Source organism: Lacerta agilis, chromosome Z (assembly GCF_009819535.1).
Source record: "Lacerta agilis isolate rLacAgi1 chromosome Z, rLacAgi1.pri, whole genome shotgun sequence".
NCBI classification, from domain to species: Eukaryota; Metazoa; Chordata; class Lepidosauria; order Squamata; family Lacertidae; genus Lacerta; species Lacerta agilis.
Genome location: NC_046331.1, coordinates 8,142,728 through 8,161,375, shown reverse-complemented (window position 1 = coordinate 8,161,375; position 18,648 = coordinate 8,142,728). Strand labels below are relative to the sequence as shown.

At 47.2% G+C, this 18,648-nt stretch overlaps 1 protein-coding gene across 2 annotated transcripts in view; it reads left to right on the top strand.

The window, feature by feature from the left end:
- The first annotated feature begins 9,949 nt into the window (after positions 1-9,949).
- Positions 9,950-18,648, top strand: part of ARRDC1 (arrestin domain containing 1) — a 49,776-nt gene continuing 41,077 nt past the window's right edge. The window contains exon 1 of one of the 2 annotated variants that reach the window (XM_033137784.1): positions 9,950-10,357. In XM_033137784.1, coding sequence (XP_032993675.1) covers positions 10,240-10,357 — 118 coding nt within the window. In that variant the 5' untranslated portion in view covers positions 9,950-10,239. The remainder of the gene's footprint in view (positions 10,358-18,648) is intronic. The other variant, XM_033137783.1, reaches the window with a different exon arrangement.

The following is an 18,648-nucleotide window of genomic DNA, read 5'->3' as shown; positions in this document are numbered from 1 at the left end:
CAGCAGCGACAGCTCACACATTTCCTTCACAAGGGCCGGAAACTTGAGCAGTGAGTTTCCCAAGATTGCTGAATTCTCAGCTTGATATCTAATGCAGTGCTGCCCTGACCCTTTGCATGGACAGAGCAACTTCTGTGGGTCCCCTTATCTTGCAAGAAGCAAGGGGGTACCAACTGAGAATGCTCCCAAGCTACCTCCAATCTTGAACAACTCCGTGCAAAGTTTGAATCACAGTTGGTGGGTTGGAGCACTGGTTTTGTAGCCTCAGTTATTATTATTGAACCTGTTGGCTGATTTGAGAAACCTTGATTAATTACCTGGGATCATATTAAAATAAGGTCCACTCAGAATCAAGCCATTGAAAATTATGGACCTAAGTTTGTCATGTTCATTAACTCTGTTTTAGTTGATTAACTGTTTCATTGATTAATGCTGTATCTGTTTTGGCTATCAAAAACTACGAACGGTCCAAAGTGAGGAGAGCACCCTTTGTTTATAAAAGATTGGCAGATAGCAGCACTTGTTTAATTTGTGGGTCAAGACACAGTGTTGTTAACTAACTGTGTGTGTGTGTGTGTGTGTGTGTGTGTGAGAGAGAGAGAGAGAGAGAGAGAGAGAGAGAGAGAGAGAGAGAGAGAGTATAATGCCTCTTTTCATATGTCACCAGTCTCCCATGCGCTGGTGTTGCACAGTTATCCATGCACATGTGAATGCAGCCATGATATTAGAAGAGGGTTCCTCTCTGCTAAAGGAAGAGGGAAAGGGATGCAGGTGGCGCTGAGGTCTAAACCACAGAGCCAATTCCAACATGGCAGTTTTCATTCCTTTACATGTCCCATGTCATGACACTGATAGATAGCAGACCGTTCAGAGCTGACTCAGGTGAAGAGATGACATAATCTGCCACCTCTTGTGGGTCATTGTCTTGTGGGTTGTGACATGGTAGGAGCGTGCCCTTTGGAACTGTGCCATGCAGAGAAACAGGTTCCTCCTGCCTCACCTCACGAGAGCCCTCTGGCGAACACAGCTGTGAGCTCTGGAAAGAGGACCCATCATCCCTAGTTCTTATCCCATGCCTACTCCCAGTCCCAGTTAGTCCTACCTAAGGAAGAGCTACTGAAATTTATGGGCAACTAACAGGGTGCCAGGCGGTGGGGGAGTGTCACCCCTCCTCCCCTGGAACCCGGGGCGCAGCGCCCCCTTCCCCCCCGCCCTTCCTACGCCACTGGCAAGGACCAATGGATGTGGCCTAGCAAGAGTTCTGAGGGGTACACAGAGAGGCCTGGAAGACCGCATCCAGCCCCTAGACCTGAGCTTCCCCACTGCCGCTCAATACTGCGCTACCTTTTTACTGATAATCAGAAAGCTTTTACACAGCTGTTTCTTTTGGACATGTGTGTTTATTTTCACACTTTGGTCCCAGCCACATGAATTGTGGTGTCCGTTTACATTCCAACTGCCTGTGACGCTCCTCTCGGATGCATTGTCACCGAGAGCAATCTTCAGGGGCCAGCCATAGACCTGATGTGCACATCTGCAAGTTTTTGCTTTGTGTGTTCAGTCAGATGATCACCAGCTACTTTCATCACTTGACGTGCAGAGGTGACTAAGGATGACTAAGGCATGTAACCGTGCACTTGACAAACAGCCTTGGAGGCTAAAGATCGATCCGCAAGGCTTCGCTCCTGCATTCCTGGACTTCCCCCCTGCTTTGTTTGTGTTTTGTAAGGCGAACCTGCTTTGTCACCATTCCTGATCACTGCTGATATATATATATATATAAAAAGATTCCTGGAATCATAAAATCAAAGGCTGTGAAAATGTCTTCTCAGCAAAAAGGAAAGCACGCTGGTTGCGTCTTTTAAACAGGCACGCCTGAGTGTTGTAGAACAGCGGTGGGCAGCCCTTAAGGCCACATCCCTCGTCAGCCTTGCCCCACCCACTTTTACACCTAGCCCCGCCCATCGCTGGATTGCAGCCCCCCAGTCTATAAAAGTATTCCATCCCTGTTGGGTTGAGAGATGCTGTGTTTGCTTCCCCCATTATTGCATCTCTGCACTGCTGGGGGAATGCCACTGTAAAATAATCTATGCCTCACTGGAGATATAAGAAGAGGCAGTGCAGTTTAGTGGTTGGAGTGCTAGGCTATGTTTGTGCTAGTCCTTGATTCACAGCTGCACTCAGATGCAAAGTTTGCAAGGCTGTACATTGCTGAGCCAATCACTATCCTTCACCCTAGCCTACCTTGGGGGACTGTGGTGAGAATAAAAGGTGTATGGGAATAAAAAATCAGGTGTGTGCACACCTTCCCACGGTCCCCCCCACACACATTGTAATCCTTCACAGGTTTACTCAGTCCTACTGAGTTGAATGGACTTGCAGGTTACGTCTGCCACAGATTGCAGACTCAAGAGTTCTGGTTTCATTTGCCCTTCTCTGTCCTGACCTGCTGCCCAGGCACTCATCCTGCACTTTTCCAGGCATCCATTGGGGCAGCAGCAGCAGCTGCAGGCACCTTTGTCTTCACTTCCGCTTTCTGACCTTTCAGCAGGTGCCTTGCTCAAAAATTCCTCTCTGTGGAAATTCGGTCCTTGCTCCAGCGAGCGGCTCCTTCCGGCCCCACAGACACACCAGCCATCTTGAAACAACTCACACCTTCCCACAGTTGAAATTAGAGCCTTGGATTCTTGGATTTATTGCCATCTGCAGTATTTTGTTTCTTTCTTTGCTTAGGGATTTATAAACCACTTTCCAACAAGTATTTCTGAGGTGCTGCACATCAGAAGAAGAAGAAGAAGAAGAAGAAGAAGAAGAAGAAGAAGAAGAAGAAGAAGAAGAGGAAGAGGAAGAAGAAGAAGAAGAAGAAGAAGAAGAAGAAGAAGAAGAAGAAGACAACCAGCAACATACATAGATATATTTTTAAAATTACATTTATATCCCTCCTTTCCTGCATAGAGCTGAATCTGTTGCATGTGGCTATCTCTGCTGCTCATTTTATCCTCACCATAACCCTCTGAGGCAGGTTAGGCTAAGAGAAGGTGACTAGCCCAAGGTTGAGTAGAGATTTGAACCCTGGTCTCCTAGGTCCTGGTCTGACACTCTAACCACCACGTCACACTTGATCTTCCAGGTATAACAATCTAAAAAAGCAGATTTTAAAAACACCAGATTACACAGATCCTACATTCTATACAACATAAAATACAGGGCAGACTGGTCTATTGGGGCAAATGGGTCATTGTCCCACCAAGCATGATCTACTTTTAAGACATTGGTCCATCTTACTCAGTATTGTCCACTCTGACTCGCAGTGCCTTCCACACTGGGAGCCAGTGTGGTGCAGTGGTTAAGAGCGGCAGACTCGTAATCTGGTGAACCGGGTTTGCGTCTCCGCTCCTCCACATGCAGCTGCTGGGTGACCTTGGGCTAGTCACATTTCTCTGAAGTCTCTCAGCCCCACTCACCTCACAGAGTGTTTGTTGTGGGGGAGGAAGGGAAAGGAGAACGTTAGCCGCTTTGAGACTCCTTCGGGTAGTGATAAAGCGAGATATCAAATCCAAACAACCCACCAGCCTGCCTTTCTTACTTACTACCAGGCCAGGAGGTGGCTCCGCCTGTCAAATCTCTGCCAAATCCACTGCATTTGGAACCATCTGTACAGTTCTATATCACCTCACTTTTAAAAAAAGTGTTGTAAAAGTTGTAAAAGGTTCAGAAAAGAGCAACTAAAATGATCAACGGTGATCCCTTTCTAAGGAAAGGCTGCCGCGTTTGGGAGTTCTTGGTTTGGAGACAAGGCATGTTTCAAGTGACTTGTGGTAGAAGTTCATAAAATTATGCATCTGCGTGGTGGACTAGATAATGTCATTGGTGTGACCTAGCAGGCTCTTATTTTCCTCCTCCTACTTCTCAGTGTGTTGCCCTTGTTGAATTCAGCAGGAAGGAGAATGGGGGCAAAATTAAAATTAGTTGGCTCCGCCTATTCTTGGCTCTGGCTCCACTTCCTGTTGGCCGCCCTGCCTTCTGCCCTTATCACAGTCCCATATAAAACTGCTGAGTCACCCTTCACCGAAAGCCCTCTTGAAAAACAAGTTCTGCAAAACTAAAATGAAAAATATTAGACAAACTTTTCTAAATTTGACCAGGAAGCTCATCCAGTTTCCAGAATTCTTAACAACACTGCTATGGAAGCGTACAATTGCAGGACAGGTGCTTATAGACTACGCAAGGGGGCCCTTCAGGTAATATGCCCCCCCACGTTGCATTGGGCTTTAAAAATACTGTGCTGAAAACAAAACATTGAATTGAGCCCAGTAACGTAGCAATTAAAACAAACAAACAAATGCTTTGCACACCTCTGTAAGTGTGCAAAAGGCAACGGGGTTGTATATAAAGCATTTTCTATGCCGAGGAGAGCCATTGATGAATAATGGACATGGCCAACTGATCAGGGTCTACTCTGAGTAGAACTTAGTTGGAGACAACCCCAAGTTTGCAGTGGAAAGGGCAGTCAACAGTAGGCTGTTAACCCCCCCCTACTTTACCAGTTTGTTCCCATTGCCAGGTTCAAGGATTTTGTGTTAATTCCAAAAGCCCTAAGCAACTTGGATCCAAAGTACAATAGAACTATCTGATCCCTTATATTCCACCCTAATTCTCTGATGGGGCACATTGGGTTCTCCACATTCCTCAGGGTTTGGTTGACCTTTATTAGGTGCCCTGTGGAACACCCTCCCACTAGAGGTTTGGGCAGGAACCGTCCCTGTTTTTTTTTCAGACATCTTCTGAAAACTATTGTTTAGACCTGCCTTTGCTATATGAATTTCTCTTTTTAACCAACTAGTTATCTACTGGTCATTTTTATATGTTTTTTAAAAATTAATTTTACAGGTATTTATGTATCGATTTTATTCTATTTTGTAACCTGCCTGGAGATTATAAAGGTGAGATCATAAACATTTAAATAAGCTACAGACTATATAAATATAAATTTAGGGGTGCTGGGGTAGTGGAATTCCTACATTGGCTGGGGTGTGTGTGTGCTAGATGACCTCTGGATTCCTTCCGGCTCCCTGATTCTGTCTACCACGTGCCTAGCTGATCTCTTTTCAATCTTTGCTTCAGCTGGATTCTACTTGAGAGAGCTATAAAAAGGTCAGAGGGTGGGAAGTGAGAGAGGATGTCCTGGCACACAGGCCCAAAGGAGGGTCTATGCGAGTGGTTTGGTGCAAGGAAAAAAAAAGGAGGATGTAAAAAGCACCAGAATGGCCAGTTCTAGTGCTTTGTTAATGAAAGGTGTAAACTTACAACACAGCCCTTTACAGACTTCAGAGGGACGCCAAAGCACCAAGCTGTCAACATGACTTGTCCGCTAGGTGCTGTTAAAGATTCAGGTAGGTAGCCGTGTTGGTCTGACGCAGTTGAAATAAATTTTAAAAAGTCCAGTAGCACCTTAGAGGCCAACCAAGTTTGTTCTTTGTCCATGGAGTTTTCTTGGCAGAGTATCCCTTGGCAGGGATACTGGAGTGAGAGCTGGACCATCAAGAAGGCTGATCGCCGAAGAATTGATGCTTTTGAATTATGGTGCTGGAGGAGACTCTTGAGAGTCCCATGGACTGCAAGAAGATCAAACCTATCCATTCTGAAGGAAATCAGCCCTGAATGCTCCCTAGAAGGACAGATCCTGAAGTTGAGGCTCCAGTACTTTGGCCACCTCATGAGAAGAGAAGACTCCCCAGAAAAGACCCTGATGTTGGGAAAGATGGAGGGCACAAGGAGAAGGGGACGACAGAGGATGAGATGGCTGGACGGTGTTCTCGAAGCTACTAACATGAGTCTGGCCAAACTGCGATGGCAGTGAAGGATAGGGGTGCCTGGCGTGCTCTGGTCCATGGGGTCACGAAGAGTCGGACACAACCGAACGACTGAACAACAAGTTTGTTCTGGGTATAAGCTTTCGTGTGCATGCACACTTAAGGTGCTGTTAAGTTAATCATTACTTATACACAAAAGGCTGGCATAATTAGCCCACCCCTGGCTCAGAGGCCCATTCCAAACTCTCATCCATCTCCCAGGTAAGGGAGTAACTGCTGGCTCCTCTCCCACTTAACTAAAACTAAGGCTTCAAAGCAGGTAAACGTACCCTGTTTCTCCTAAAATAAGACATAGCCATAAAATAAGCCATAGCAGGATTTCTATGCATTTGCGAAATATAAGCCGTTCCCCAAAAATAAGCCATACCCCGAAAATAAGCCATAGTGACGTGGTACCTCCCATTAAAACAGCCTGGAGAGGCATGGCTATGCAGCGTACTGATGCGACGCGGTTAAAATAAGACATCCCCTGAAAATAAGCCATACTGTGTTTTGTTGAGTGAAAAAAAATATAAGACGGTGTCTTATTTTAGGAGAAACACGGTATATGAGCTCATTCTTGCAGCTCTTGACTATTAAGATGGCATTTATAGGCCTCCTGGAACATTTTCACCATTTGATTCTACACAGGGGACCACTTGTTTCTGTCAAAATTAAGTAACTTATCCACAGGAGGGGGGGTGTTATTTCACCCACTCATTGACTTGCATCTTGTCACTGCAGTACCGTAAACGAAGAGAGAGGGGGGGGAGAGAGAGAGAGAGAGAGAACGAGAACGCATACGCTTGGCTGCATTTCATGTGGCTAAACACTCTTGTTGCCGATAACCACCAGCCACTAAGTTCCTGGAACATGAATCATTGCTCTGAGCTCAGGAGCCTGCCGTTAACCGTGACAGAGGAGACATCTCTGGGATAATGTGCAGGCTAGCTTTTCTCTTTAATAGGGTTACCAATGGCTTGTTAGCCACCATGGCTTACTCTAGGGGTGGGGGACATTTTATCAGTCCCTTCCAGGTGAAATCTACATTTGTTGCTCCACCCCCACCTTTGCCCCTGGCTCTGCCCATTTTTAGCATATGGCCCCCAGTCGGCTGCCCAGAAGGGAATGTGGCCCTCAGGCTGAGAAAGGTTCCCCACTCCTGCATCAAGAGCTCCTGTACAGAGCAACATGGGAACAGGGAGGAAAAAGTGCACCCCTATAACCACAGCTCTGGCATCACAATTGGCGTGTTTCCCTGCTCCCTGGTGTCGACGGCCACAGTCCTCATTGCGCATGGTTCCAGGTTTCGTGGAAACGTCCACACGTACAGCTGTATACTCAAAAGCCCCCCTTCCCTGCAGTACTCTGCACTTTGCACATAGGAAGCATGGCTGCTTGGTCTGGTTGCGTCCAAGCACTCCTCTTTGTGAGTGCTATAAAGGTAAAGGTAAAGGGACCCGTGACCATTAGGCCCAGTCATGTCCGACTCTGGGATTGCAGTGCTCATCTCGTGTTACTGGCCGAGGGAGCCGGTGTACAGCTTCCGGGTCATGTGGCCAGCATGACTAAGCCACTTCTGGCGAACCAGAGCAGTGCACGGAAACACCGTTTACCTTCCCGCCAGAGCGGTACCTATTTATCTACTTGCACTTTGACGTGCTTTCGAACTGCTAGGTTGGCAGGAGCAGGGACCGAGCAACAGGAGCTCACCCCGTTGCGGGGATTCAAACCGCCGACCTTCCGATCGGCAAGCCCAGGCCTCAGTGGTTTACACCACAGCGCCACCCACATCCCCTAGGCTGGGGATATGCTGGTTCAAATGCCCACTCACAGCAGCAATTAAGCTTGCTAGGTGGCTTCGGGACCTGTTATGTAAGCCTAACCTACCTAACAGGGTTGCTGTGACGATAAAATGCAGCTGGCTATGGGCAGGTGGACAGCAATGACCCTATACCCTAATCCTGAGTTATTTTGCAGAAGGATGAGATGGAAGCATAGCAGCAGCAGCAGCAGAAGCAGCAGCAACAGATGCAAATATATGTGGTTTTTTAATGTGTTATTTGATATCTGATATGTTTTAGGCACACACGCGACACACCCCATAGGGAACTGCATAGTTCAATGTGTGGAGCAAATGCTGTGCATTCAGACGACCCCAGGGTCACTCTCCAGGAGGGGCTGGAAACAACACTTCTGCCAGCCAGCAAGACAATGCTCGGCTAGCTGGACCAGGACTCAGTATAAATCAGGGGTCTCCAAACTAAGGCCCGGGGCCCAGATGTGGCCCATTTGCCTTCTAAATGCGGCCTGTGGACTGCCTGGGAATCAGCATGCTTTTACATGAGTAGAATGTGTCCTGCTATTTAAAATGCATCTCTGGGTTATTTGTGGGGCATAGGAATTCGTTCATTCCCCCCCCCCAAAAAAATATATAGTCCGGCCCCCCACACGGTCTGAGGGACAGTGGACCGGCCCCCTGCTGAAAAAGTTTGCTGATCCCTGGTATAAAGTAACTTTTATGGCTTCCTTTGTTTTGCGGACAGAAAGTGTAAGACCCAAAATCCCACTTGGATCCTACAATAACTCACAAAAAGAAATATTCCTTGTTCCGTCCCATGGGACATCCAGAAAGTATAAAACAATGCAGCTGCATAAGAGCGTGAATCATTCCCAAAATATAATTACAAACGAGCCTCTTTAATGTGTAAAAAGTATGCATTCAATGAGAGGCGTGAACTTGCTTTTGCTGGGTTATCTCATTTATATTAGGTCTAACTTGAGACAAACAAACTCTCATCTCCTCATCAACACAAATACACCTTTCTGTTTTCTGATCTGTAATATTTGTGAGAATTGAAAATGCCTGTTCCAAACAATGCATCATGGAGAAATATAGAAGAATAGCCAATGCTCTTGAAGAGAGGCATGGGTACTGCTTCTGGTTGTGTATCCATACTACAGGGAAATCTTTAATGTTTCTTTGATTGTCCCTGAATCTACCTGCCACACTTAGCATCCTCTCCTTCCACACCAGTGTGGGGCACTGCTCCCTTTAAGAAGCACTATTTGAATTGTGGTGCTGGAGGAGTCCCTTGGACTGCAAGAAGATCAAACATATCCATTCTGAAGGAAATCAGCCCTGAGTACTCACTGGAAGGACAGATCCTGAAGCTGAGGCGCCAATACTTTGGCCACTTCATGAGAAGAGAAGATTCCCTAGAAAAGACCCTGATGTTGGGAAAGATGGAGGGCACAAGGAGAAGGGGACGAGAGAGGACGAGATGGTGGGACAGTGTTCTCGAAGTGAATAGCATGAGTGACCAAACTGCTGGAAGCAGTGGAAGACAGGAGTGCCTGGCGTGCTCTGGTCCATGGGGTCACGAAGAGTTGTTGTTTAGTCGTTTCCAACAACAACAACAACAACAACAACAACAACAACAACAACAACAATGTTTATAGTATAGAGAAACTTCCAGCTCTGAATGGCTGGGATGTAGTCTACTGTAGAAAGGGAAGAGGAACATCTATTGTCCTGCCCACTTTTGCCCTTGACCCTGCCCATGGGCATATGGCCCCTGGAAGGTAGTTCACAAGTGAATTTGGCCCTCGGACTGAAAAAGCCCCCCCCCCGCAGAAGCTTTTTGGGGGTCACAAAAGACTGGGTGAGATAGGATGGCAGACTTTACTTCTGTTAACTTGTTAATTCTGTGGTTTTCTGAAGCTGTGCAGGTGTGATGATTGAGAGATTCAGCAGCTTTTTTTTTTTTTGCACTGGACTTGAGTGAGAATGGCCCTGGGCTTCTGCCCCCAAAGCCCTGTCCTGACGGCGCTGCTGCTTGCGGCTGGGGATAGACTGCCCCCGGATCAGGAGGCTCTATCCTCAGCTCTTGTGTCTGGAAGATAAACCTGCACAGCGTCATATGAATGCGGCTGATCCTCGTGTGTTAAACACACAGAGACCCAAACATAGACCCAACTTCCAAGATAAACCCATCCATCATCACATCTCGCGGGGATGAAATCCAAAGGCGTAAATAGCGGCGGCGGGGGGTTAGTGTTTCCTTGACTGGCTGCCTCTGAAGCTGAACACCATGATTAAAGAAGGCAGGAGGGGAGGAGGCGGGGCCACGGGATGGCCCTTTAAGGGGCCGGCCATGCGCAGGCCGTCCCCTGAGCAAGCAGGTAGAGAGCGAACGAGAGACGAGCTGCGCCTTCCGCAGTTTTGCCCGGAGAGGCGGAGAGAGCAGAGCGGAGCGTAAAAGCGCAGCAGGCATCAGCCGCCGCCGACCGTCGTCCCGAAGCAGAAAAAAAGAGAGAGGAGCCCGTAGCGACAGCAAGAGCGCAAGGCCTCCATCGTCCGACCCCTTCCAGCCTCGGCTCGGCTATGGGGAAGATCCAGCTCTTCGAGATCCGCCTGGGCGACAGCCGCGTCGTCTACAGCCCCGGCGAGCCTCTGACTGGCACGGTCACCGTCCGCCTGGCTGGAGCGCTCCAGTACCGCGGTGAGCGAGCAAGTAGGAAGGGAGCGCCGGGCGGAGGGGAGGGGGATTCGGTTTTTCACGTCCGTTCCACTACCCTCTCCACGTCTTCCTATTCCCATTAACCCTCTGCGTGAAGCCTGCTTGCGAATAGGTGCAGGGGTTCACAGCTGTCGGGACACTTTTTGTGTGTGGGGGGGGGACACCTTTCCACCTGTCGTCCATCTTCTTTCACTCTCTGAGCCCCCTTGCAGTTAGGTGCCGAGGCGCAAAGTGTAGCGCCAGGATTACTTTCTTCTTCCCACTTTATTTCGTGGGGGAGAAAGAGGAGTGGCTTTGGTGTGCGCGCGGCGGGGGGAAGTTTAATTGCGGTTGGGGAAAATATCCTCTGTCTATGCTCAGGGACTGTATTGTATCTTTGCCTGGTTTGAGCAGCGAGACTTGATTTTGGGGCGTCGAAGGAGGCCTTAACGTCAAATAATCCACACCCCACAACTACCTGTCTGAAATGATAACTTTTTTTCCTGTTGTCCGTGGCTCGCGCTCTCTCTCTCTCTCTCTCTCTCTCTCTCTCTCTCTCCCCCCCCCCATCATGCCTTTGCTGCCATGTAGGCATACCTGTCTCTTCTGTAGACCTATGGTGGTAAAAAGCTTAACCTCACCCAGATCCGCTGAAGTGGTGAAATGAATCTTAAAATACTTTAGAACCTACATTTTTATTATTGTAAGTTGCTGTAAACTGTTGTCGACATTTTGTTTTAGTGTTATAACCTGCTCTGGGACCCTAGGGTGAAGGGCAGGTAATAAGTGAATAATACTAATACCCACACACAAGGAACCCACCCCCCTCCAATTGTCTGGCTAACTCTTCAGCATTCTTTCGGAAAGGAGTGCCCCAGAGGCTTAACTCCTGAGTGAGTGGTCAAGGCCTGGTGAAACTGCTTTCTGTATGCTTGGCCTTGTGATGTGATCTGTGTTAGGAGCTTCTGAACATGTGGAGAGTGCTTCAAGTTCTTAGTGCTTGAGTAATCTTAAGCATCTGAGCTTAATGGGCTCAACGCTTCCAGATTTGGTGGAGTAGGAGAGTGGCAGGCACCCCAGAACTCTCTTAGTAGAACTTAAGTGTGTTCAGCACAGTTAGGGAATTTGTGTGAACTGGGGTGGGGAGTTGTCTTCTGGAAGGGGACAGTGTTCTGTTTGGTTTAAGGCAGGGTGGGCAGGAGGCAACCTGTGGCCCTTCAGATGTCACTGAAGTCCAACTCCCACCATTGCCAACCAGCATGGCTAGTAGTAAAGGATTATGGGAGCTGTGGCACAGCAACATCTGCAGTGCCCCAGGTTTCCCCACAGTATAAGAAGCAACCCTGAGCATTCTGAAATCTTGGTTGCCGGGGACACAACTTTTTCTGTATTCAGTTGAGCCAGAATGAATCAAATATACCAAAAGTCCAAGTTGCATCCCTCCTTGTTGATGGTTGACTGAGGTTACAATCCTTTGCATGCTTACCCGAGAGTAAGCCCTACTGAGCATAAAACAACTTGTTGTAGACATGTATAGCATTGCTCTATCTGCGGCATAAACTCCAGACAAACCTTTTTCTGCATGAGGAGAAAAAGGCTGGGTGAGAGATATTGTTACATTGGCATCTTGAATATTATGGCTTCCCACCAACCTTGCATGGTAGGTGGGTGACTGACCCATAGTGACTAGGCGAGTTTTGTTGTGTGAGGATTTGAACCCAGGTCTCCCTAGCTCTGATCCAGTGCTCTTAGCCACTATCCCAGAGGTAGCCAATGTGGTGCCCGCCAGATGTTGCTGAAGTGCAACTCACCCTTGACCATTGGCTGTGCTTGACTGGGCCTGATGGGAGCTGGAAATCTGGAAACATCTGGCAGGCACCAGTACGCCACTAGCTACTCCTGCACTATTCGACACATGAATTGCCTATGGAGGCAGAGTGACTTGCTGTGCCCTTTGCATGGGTGCGCATAATGTGTGAAATGTATTTAGCATTGACATCTGGAAATTGGAACATATGGTGGACTTTGATAAGCAGGCTAGGCTTGGGTGATGTGTGGCCAGGTGGTGGTTGGGGAAGGTGTAGAGGAGGGGTAGGCAAACTAAGGCCCATGGGCCACAAGCGGCCTACGGGGGTCGTTTAACTGGCCCACAAGTTGCCCCCGAACCAAGCTGCCTGCTCGGTGAGTCCCTGCACACTGTGCTAAACTGGCACAGCGCAGCACGCGAACTTGCTTCTACGGTGCCGAAAATCACGTCTGCGCAGACACAGACGCCAGAAATTTCAGGCAGGCATGCTCATGCGTGTGTGCAATCTGGCCCATGGAGGGATCTCCGCTGGAGTGAACCACCCCAGGCCAGGTAAACCTTGTCGACACCTGGTGTAGAGCAGAACTTTCCAAACTTTTCATGTTGGTGGCGCACTTTTTAAGACATGCATCATTTCACGACACAGTAATTCAGTTTTACTAGCAAACCAGAGGTTAAACTAACCCCTTTCCAGCCCTGGAAGGGAGCAAGCATGGGGAATGTTTGCGTGACACACCTACACACTGCAGCCTGACACATGAATGTGTCGGGACACACAGTTTGGAAAGCTCTGGCATAGAGGAACCTGGAGAAATCAGATGCTTACTTTGGGAGTGGATTTGGAAATAGATTTCCTTCAACTCGGCGGATCTGCAAGGTAGTAAATGAAGCTTCCAGTTTTCTTGCTTTCAACCTCTCCCAATGAGATATAATACCATGATATTCATCAGCAGGTAGGGAAACCTCTATCAGCCTGAGGTCTGCATTCCACTCCTAGGCAATGTTCCAAGGGTTGCATGACAATGGCGGGCACAACCAGAACCCAAAAGTAAATGGAACAATGGCTTGTACAGTAGGCTATAGTACACCAAAACCAAGATCAAGTTCAGTCTACAATTTTTATTGTGGTGACCCACGCTTCAGCAGCAGGTCCCAGGGCAGGTTAGAATAATTTTAAAATTCAGTATTAAAATCACTGGGTACAGACTGCAGTCACAGGAATGGGTTGAGCCTTGAAGTCATGTAGTTCAGGTGTGTCTGCATATACACACAACTCTCCATCCTTCAGTCAGGCAGAAGCACTCAAGGAGGACACAAAGTGGGAGTGGAAAGGGGTGTGGTCTGGGAAGAGGGGGTGTGGCTTGCAGAGAAGGAGTGGCCTAGGAAGAGACCCGAGGGCCACATCTGGCCCTCGGGTCCTGAGATTTCCCCCTCCCTGATATTTGTAGTGCAATTCTTGAGCGCTCAAAGTGATTTTCTTATATCTCCAGTTGTTCTCACAGTAGTCCTCTCAGGTAGGTTGATGATATTAACCACATATTGCAGCTTGTGTAGGTTGGACTTGAGTTGTTATCGTGTTATTATTATTTAATAAGTTTATATACCGCCCTGTACCCGCGCTTCACAAGATAAAATCACAATATAAAAACGCAAAATACATAATCAAAATAAGGCAGCTCAGTGAAGTCCCTGTTGGAGGTGAGGTTCCAATTTTTTTGGGGGGGGGGTCCTTATTCATCATACACAGCAAATACTTCCACATGCTTACTGGCGGAGTAAGCCCCCCTGGGGCTTAGTAAGTTGACTTGGGTATAGCTCAACCTCAGCATGTTTACTCACAAGTAAGCCCCTCTAAGTTCAATGGGAATTCCTAGCAGGTGTGCTTCAGGCTGCAACCCTGAATCTCTTGGCCACCTTTGTTAGAACTTTTATTGCAAAATATAACCCATATTTCTTCAGAGCATGCCTAGTGACTGAAATGGTAGGTATCATTGCAATGGGCTTGCGAAGAAGTAGGATAGACTGAGAGGTGGCGATTGGCCCAAGGCCACCCAGTGAACTTCAAGGCTGAGTGGGCATTTGGACCTGGTGTGACACTCTAACCGAAATGGCCCATGGTCAGAGAGGATGAGAATTTTGGTACAACAGCCAGTTGTGCTGTGGTCTGTTGTCAGAGACCTGCTGCTATTTCTGCAGCCGGGTCCCTGTTTCCAGCATTCTAGTGCTGCCCCATCAGCATGAACGGGGGGATTTTTAGCCACTGTGTACTCCAAATCTAAGTATTTAGCATCACTGAAAACACAAGGAGCTCCATTTTCAAGAGCATGGCATGCAAGCTCTGTTAGGTACGATGGAACTCCACAGAAATCACAGTTCTAGTCATTCTGAAAGAAGATACTTACTGGATTACATGCCCACTGCACCAAGGAAAGTATTTTCTATGAAACATTCCAAAATTACACCAAGCTTAACTCTGCATTGTCATGCAAGGCACTGTCAAGAATACTGCCCTATGCCAATCATAGTCATAGAATCATAGAGTTGGAAGAGACCACAAGGGCCATCCAGTCCAACCCCCTGCCAAGCAGGAAACTCCCTCAAAGCATTCCTGACAGATGGCTGTCAAGCCTCCGCTTAAAGACCTCCAAAGAAGGAGACTCCACCACACTCGTTGGTAGCAAATTCCACTGTTGAACAGCTCTCACTGTCAGGAAGTTCTTCCTAATGTTTAGGTGGAATCTTCTTTCTTGTAGTTTGAATCCATTGCTCCGTGTCCGCTTCTCTGGAGCAGCAGAAAACATATAGTGTACATATTATAGTGTACATATTGTATTTAGAAATGTATAAGGCACTGGGAGTATAAACCCCACACTATGTTTTGGGCAACCAGAAACCATACACTTGCAGAGCTAGGACTGAGTGTTTCCTCTTAGATGTCCCAGTGTTGTCTCTAGGTCAACACTAAGTTTTCTTTCCAGGGTAGGGAACCTTTTCCAGCCTGGGCACTGCATTCCCATCTGGGAAAGCTTCCAAAGGTCAGTGGTGGGTGGAGTCAGAGGCAAAAGTGGGCGGAGCAACTAATGTAAATCATTTAATGCACAGTAGCCAAAATTCTACACTCACTTGCATATCCTTCTCCATCCTTCATCCAGACAAGGAAGAGGCATGATAAGAATTCAAGGACATATTCCAGCCAGGCAAAAACACTGAAAAAAGGGGGTGCAGGTGAGGCATGTGACCTAGGGAACGTTCTGAGGGCCAGATAGAGAGTTGTGGAGGACCACAATGGGATTCTGGGTCTCTGCTCCTTATCCCTAATGGTTCCTGGGTCTGAAAAGGTTGAAGACGACTGTCCTGCAGGATACCTTCTTGGTTGTATCATTGTAGGATAGGATGTTGTTAAGGTGCACCCCTCCACTTCCTTATTTTTAAGTGTGTTTTGGGGTCACCCTAGGTTTAATAGCACAGACCTAACAAACAGGCTCTGACTGAAGAACGTTCTTCTGCACTGCACATGGGACAGCTCCTCAATCATGGAGGTGTATTGACTATGGGATAGTTAGGTCATATAAGCATCAGCTTCTTATCAAGCCTCTGCACTTTTAAAAGTGTGTTCTTGTTATTTCTGAAATACATGCAACAGACAAACATAGACAACAGCAATCATATTATGGCTGATCCCTAAATGGGGATGCATAGACTGTTTTAACAGTATTGAAAGGTATCAGATATGTCTATTCATTTCTTAAAGAATTCAGTCCAGTAAGTCTCTCCACAGGTTATAGTGGAGAGTGTGCTTTGTTTTGAACTTTTGTGGGAATCAGGAATGGGGAGCTAATAAGCCACTTAGACCATGTGAAAAAAAGAACTATTTTGTTGTTTTTAAAGTTGTCCTCTTCTTGGACACAAGGTCACTTGAAGGCAATTCTATGCAGTTAACAGAAAAAAACAGTGCTGTTACCTCTTGGAGAGAGAATATGAATATAGATATATATATATATAGTGGGTGGTGCTGTGGTCTAAACCACAGAGCCTAGGGCTTGCTGATCAGAAGGTCGGCGGTTCGAATCCCCACCACAGGGTGACCTCCCGTTGCTTGGTCCCAGCTCCTGCCCAGCTAGCAGTTCGAAAGCACATCAAAGTGCAAGTAGATAAATAGGTACCACTCTGGCAGGAAGGTAAATGGCGTTTCTGTGTGCTGCTCTGGTTCACCAGAAGCGGCTTAGTCATGCTGGCCACATGACCCAGAAGCTGTATGCCGGCTCCCTCAGCCAGGAACGCGAGATGAGCGCCGCAACTCCAGAGTCGTCTGCGACTGGACCTTACTGTCAGGGGTCCTTTACCTCTATTTACGTTATTTTCAGGGTGTGAACGGACCCCTGGAATGAGTTCAGTTCGTATCTGGAGGGTCCACTGTACCGTATTTACATGAATCTAATGCGCCATTGAATCTAGTGCGCACCTCAGTTTTCAAAGCCTTGAAACAAAAAAAAGTGTTTGCTGGCGAATGTAAACGCCTCCTCAAATCTAATGCACACCCTAATTTTCACGACATGATTTGGCCAAAAAAGGTCCGTGTTACGTTCGAGTAAATATGGTATACTGCCTCTAGTACTGAAATTGGTCCACAACCATCAGGAATAGTAGCCATTATCCTCCTCCATGGGTTTGTGTAACCCCCCACCCCCAATCCTTTGCTAAAGCCATCTTAAGTTGATGGCAATCACCTACCATTCTGTAGCAGCAAATTTCCAGTTTATAATTCTGTGTTGTGTGAAGTATTCCTTTTGTTTGCCCTGGATTTTCCAATATTTAACTTAATTGGATTACTGCAGGCTTTAACACAATGAAAAAGGTGGGGGGGGGGATGTAACTTTGTCCAGTTGTATGCACCTCTGCCTTGTCTCCTTACTACCTTTTTATACAGACTAAAAAAGCCCCAACTGTTCCTCGATCGGGAGTTCCTCTCGCCCAGTGATTATCTTGGCTGCCCTTTCCTGAATCTTTTCCCAGCCTTACAATGTCCTCCTTGAGATTCAGTGACCACAGCTGTACACAGGAGTCAAAGTGTGGTTGCACCATAGATTTGTATAATGGTGTTACAATATTAGCAGTTCCTTTTCAATCCTATCAATCCCTTATATGGAAACTGTCTTTTCGGCAATGGCTATACACAGGGCCAGCATTTCTACCAAGCCACACGTCGTGATGCCCTAGTCCCAATATATTTCCTGGTGAGTCACACTGCCCTTTGCAGACCCTATCAGTGTATATGTGAAACGGGTATATTTCCCCCCAGCATGCATTGCTCCACGCCAGTGTGGTGTAGTGGTTCAGAGTGGTAGACTCGTAATCTGGTGAATCGGGTTCACTTCCCCGCTCCGCCACATGCAGCTGCTGGGTGACCTTTGGCTAGTCACACTTCTTTGAAGTCTCTCAGCCCCACTAACCTCACAGAGTGTTTGTTGGGGGGGGGGGAGTGAAAGGAGAATGTTAGCCGCTTTGAGACTCCTTCAGGTAGTGATAAAGCGGGATATCAAATCCAAACTCTTCTTCCTTATATTGCATTGCATTGGTCTCTTAATGCCCATTTACCCAGTCTGGAGAGATCCTTTTGGAGCTCAACACCAGGACAGTAACGTATATGCTGAAAAGCACAGGTCCCAATACAGCGGTACCTCGGGTTAAGAACTTAATTCGTTCCGGAGGCCCGTTCTTAATCTGAAACTGTTCTTAACCTGAAGCACCACTTTAGCTAATGGGGCCTCCCGCTGCAGCTGCACCGCCAGAGCACGATTTCTGTTCTTATCCTGAAGCAAAGTTCTTAACCTGAAGTGTTATTTCTGGGTTAGTGGAGTATGTAACCTGAGGTACCACTGTACTGATTCTTGCAGAGGAGCCTTGCTCCACTTCTTAACATCCCTCCTTTGTAGGCACCATTAACCATGCTGGTTGGGAGCTGGGAGTCAGATATACTGGAAGGGCCCTTGATAATGGCTGGCTGTAATGACAGATAAGACTTTCTCAGTAGTCAAACTCAAGGTAGGATATATTTCCCTTTTGAGTTTGGATGGCTTCCTCTTTAACTGCCTTCCAAAGGCTAGTGAAGGCAGTATTAGTAGTAGATTTTGCCCTGCCGGGCATTATCCCCACCATTTTATCTTAGAGTTTTGTTTTTAATCAGTTTTGCCTACTCATGTTCTGTATTGTATGGTTTGTTGTTGTTTTTTTAAGAGTGTGTGTGTATATTTGTTTGCTTTTAGAATGATACTGGGGGTTTAACTGTTACAAGCTACCCTAAGTGATGCATCTGCATTAACAGGGTAAAATTTTTACAACGATACATATATATAATGAATTTATATCCCACTTTTACTCCAATGAGCTCAAGGTGGTATACATGATTCATCACAACCCTGGGGGGTAGGTTAGGCTGAGAGACAGTAACTGACAAGAGGTTACCCAGTGAGCTTCAGCATGGCTGAAT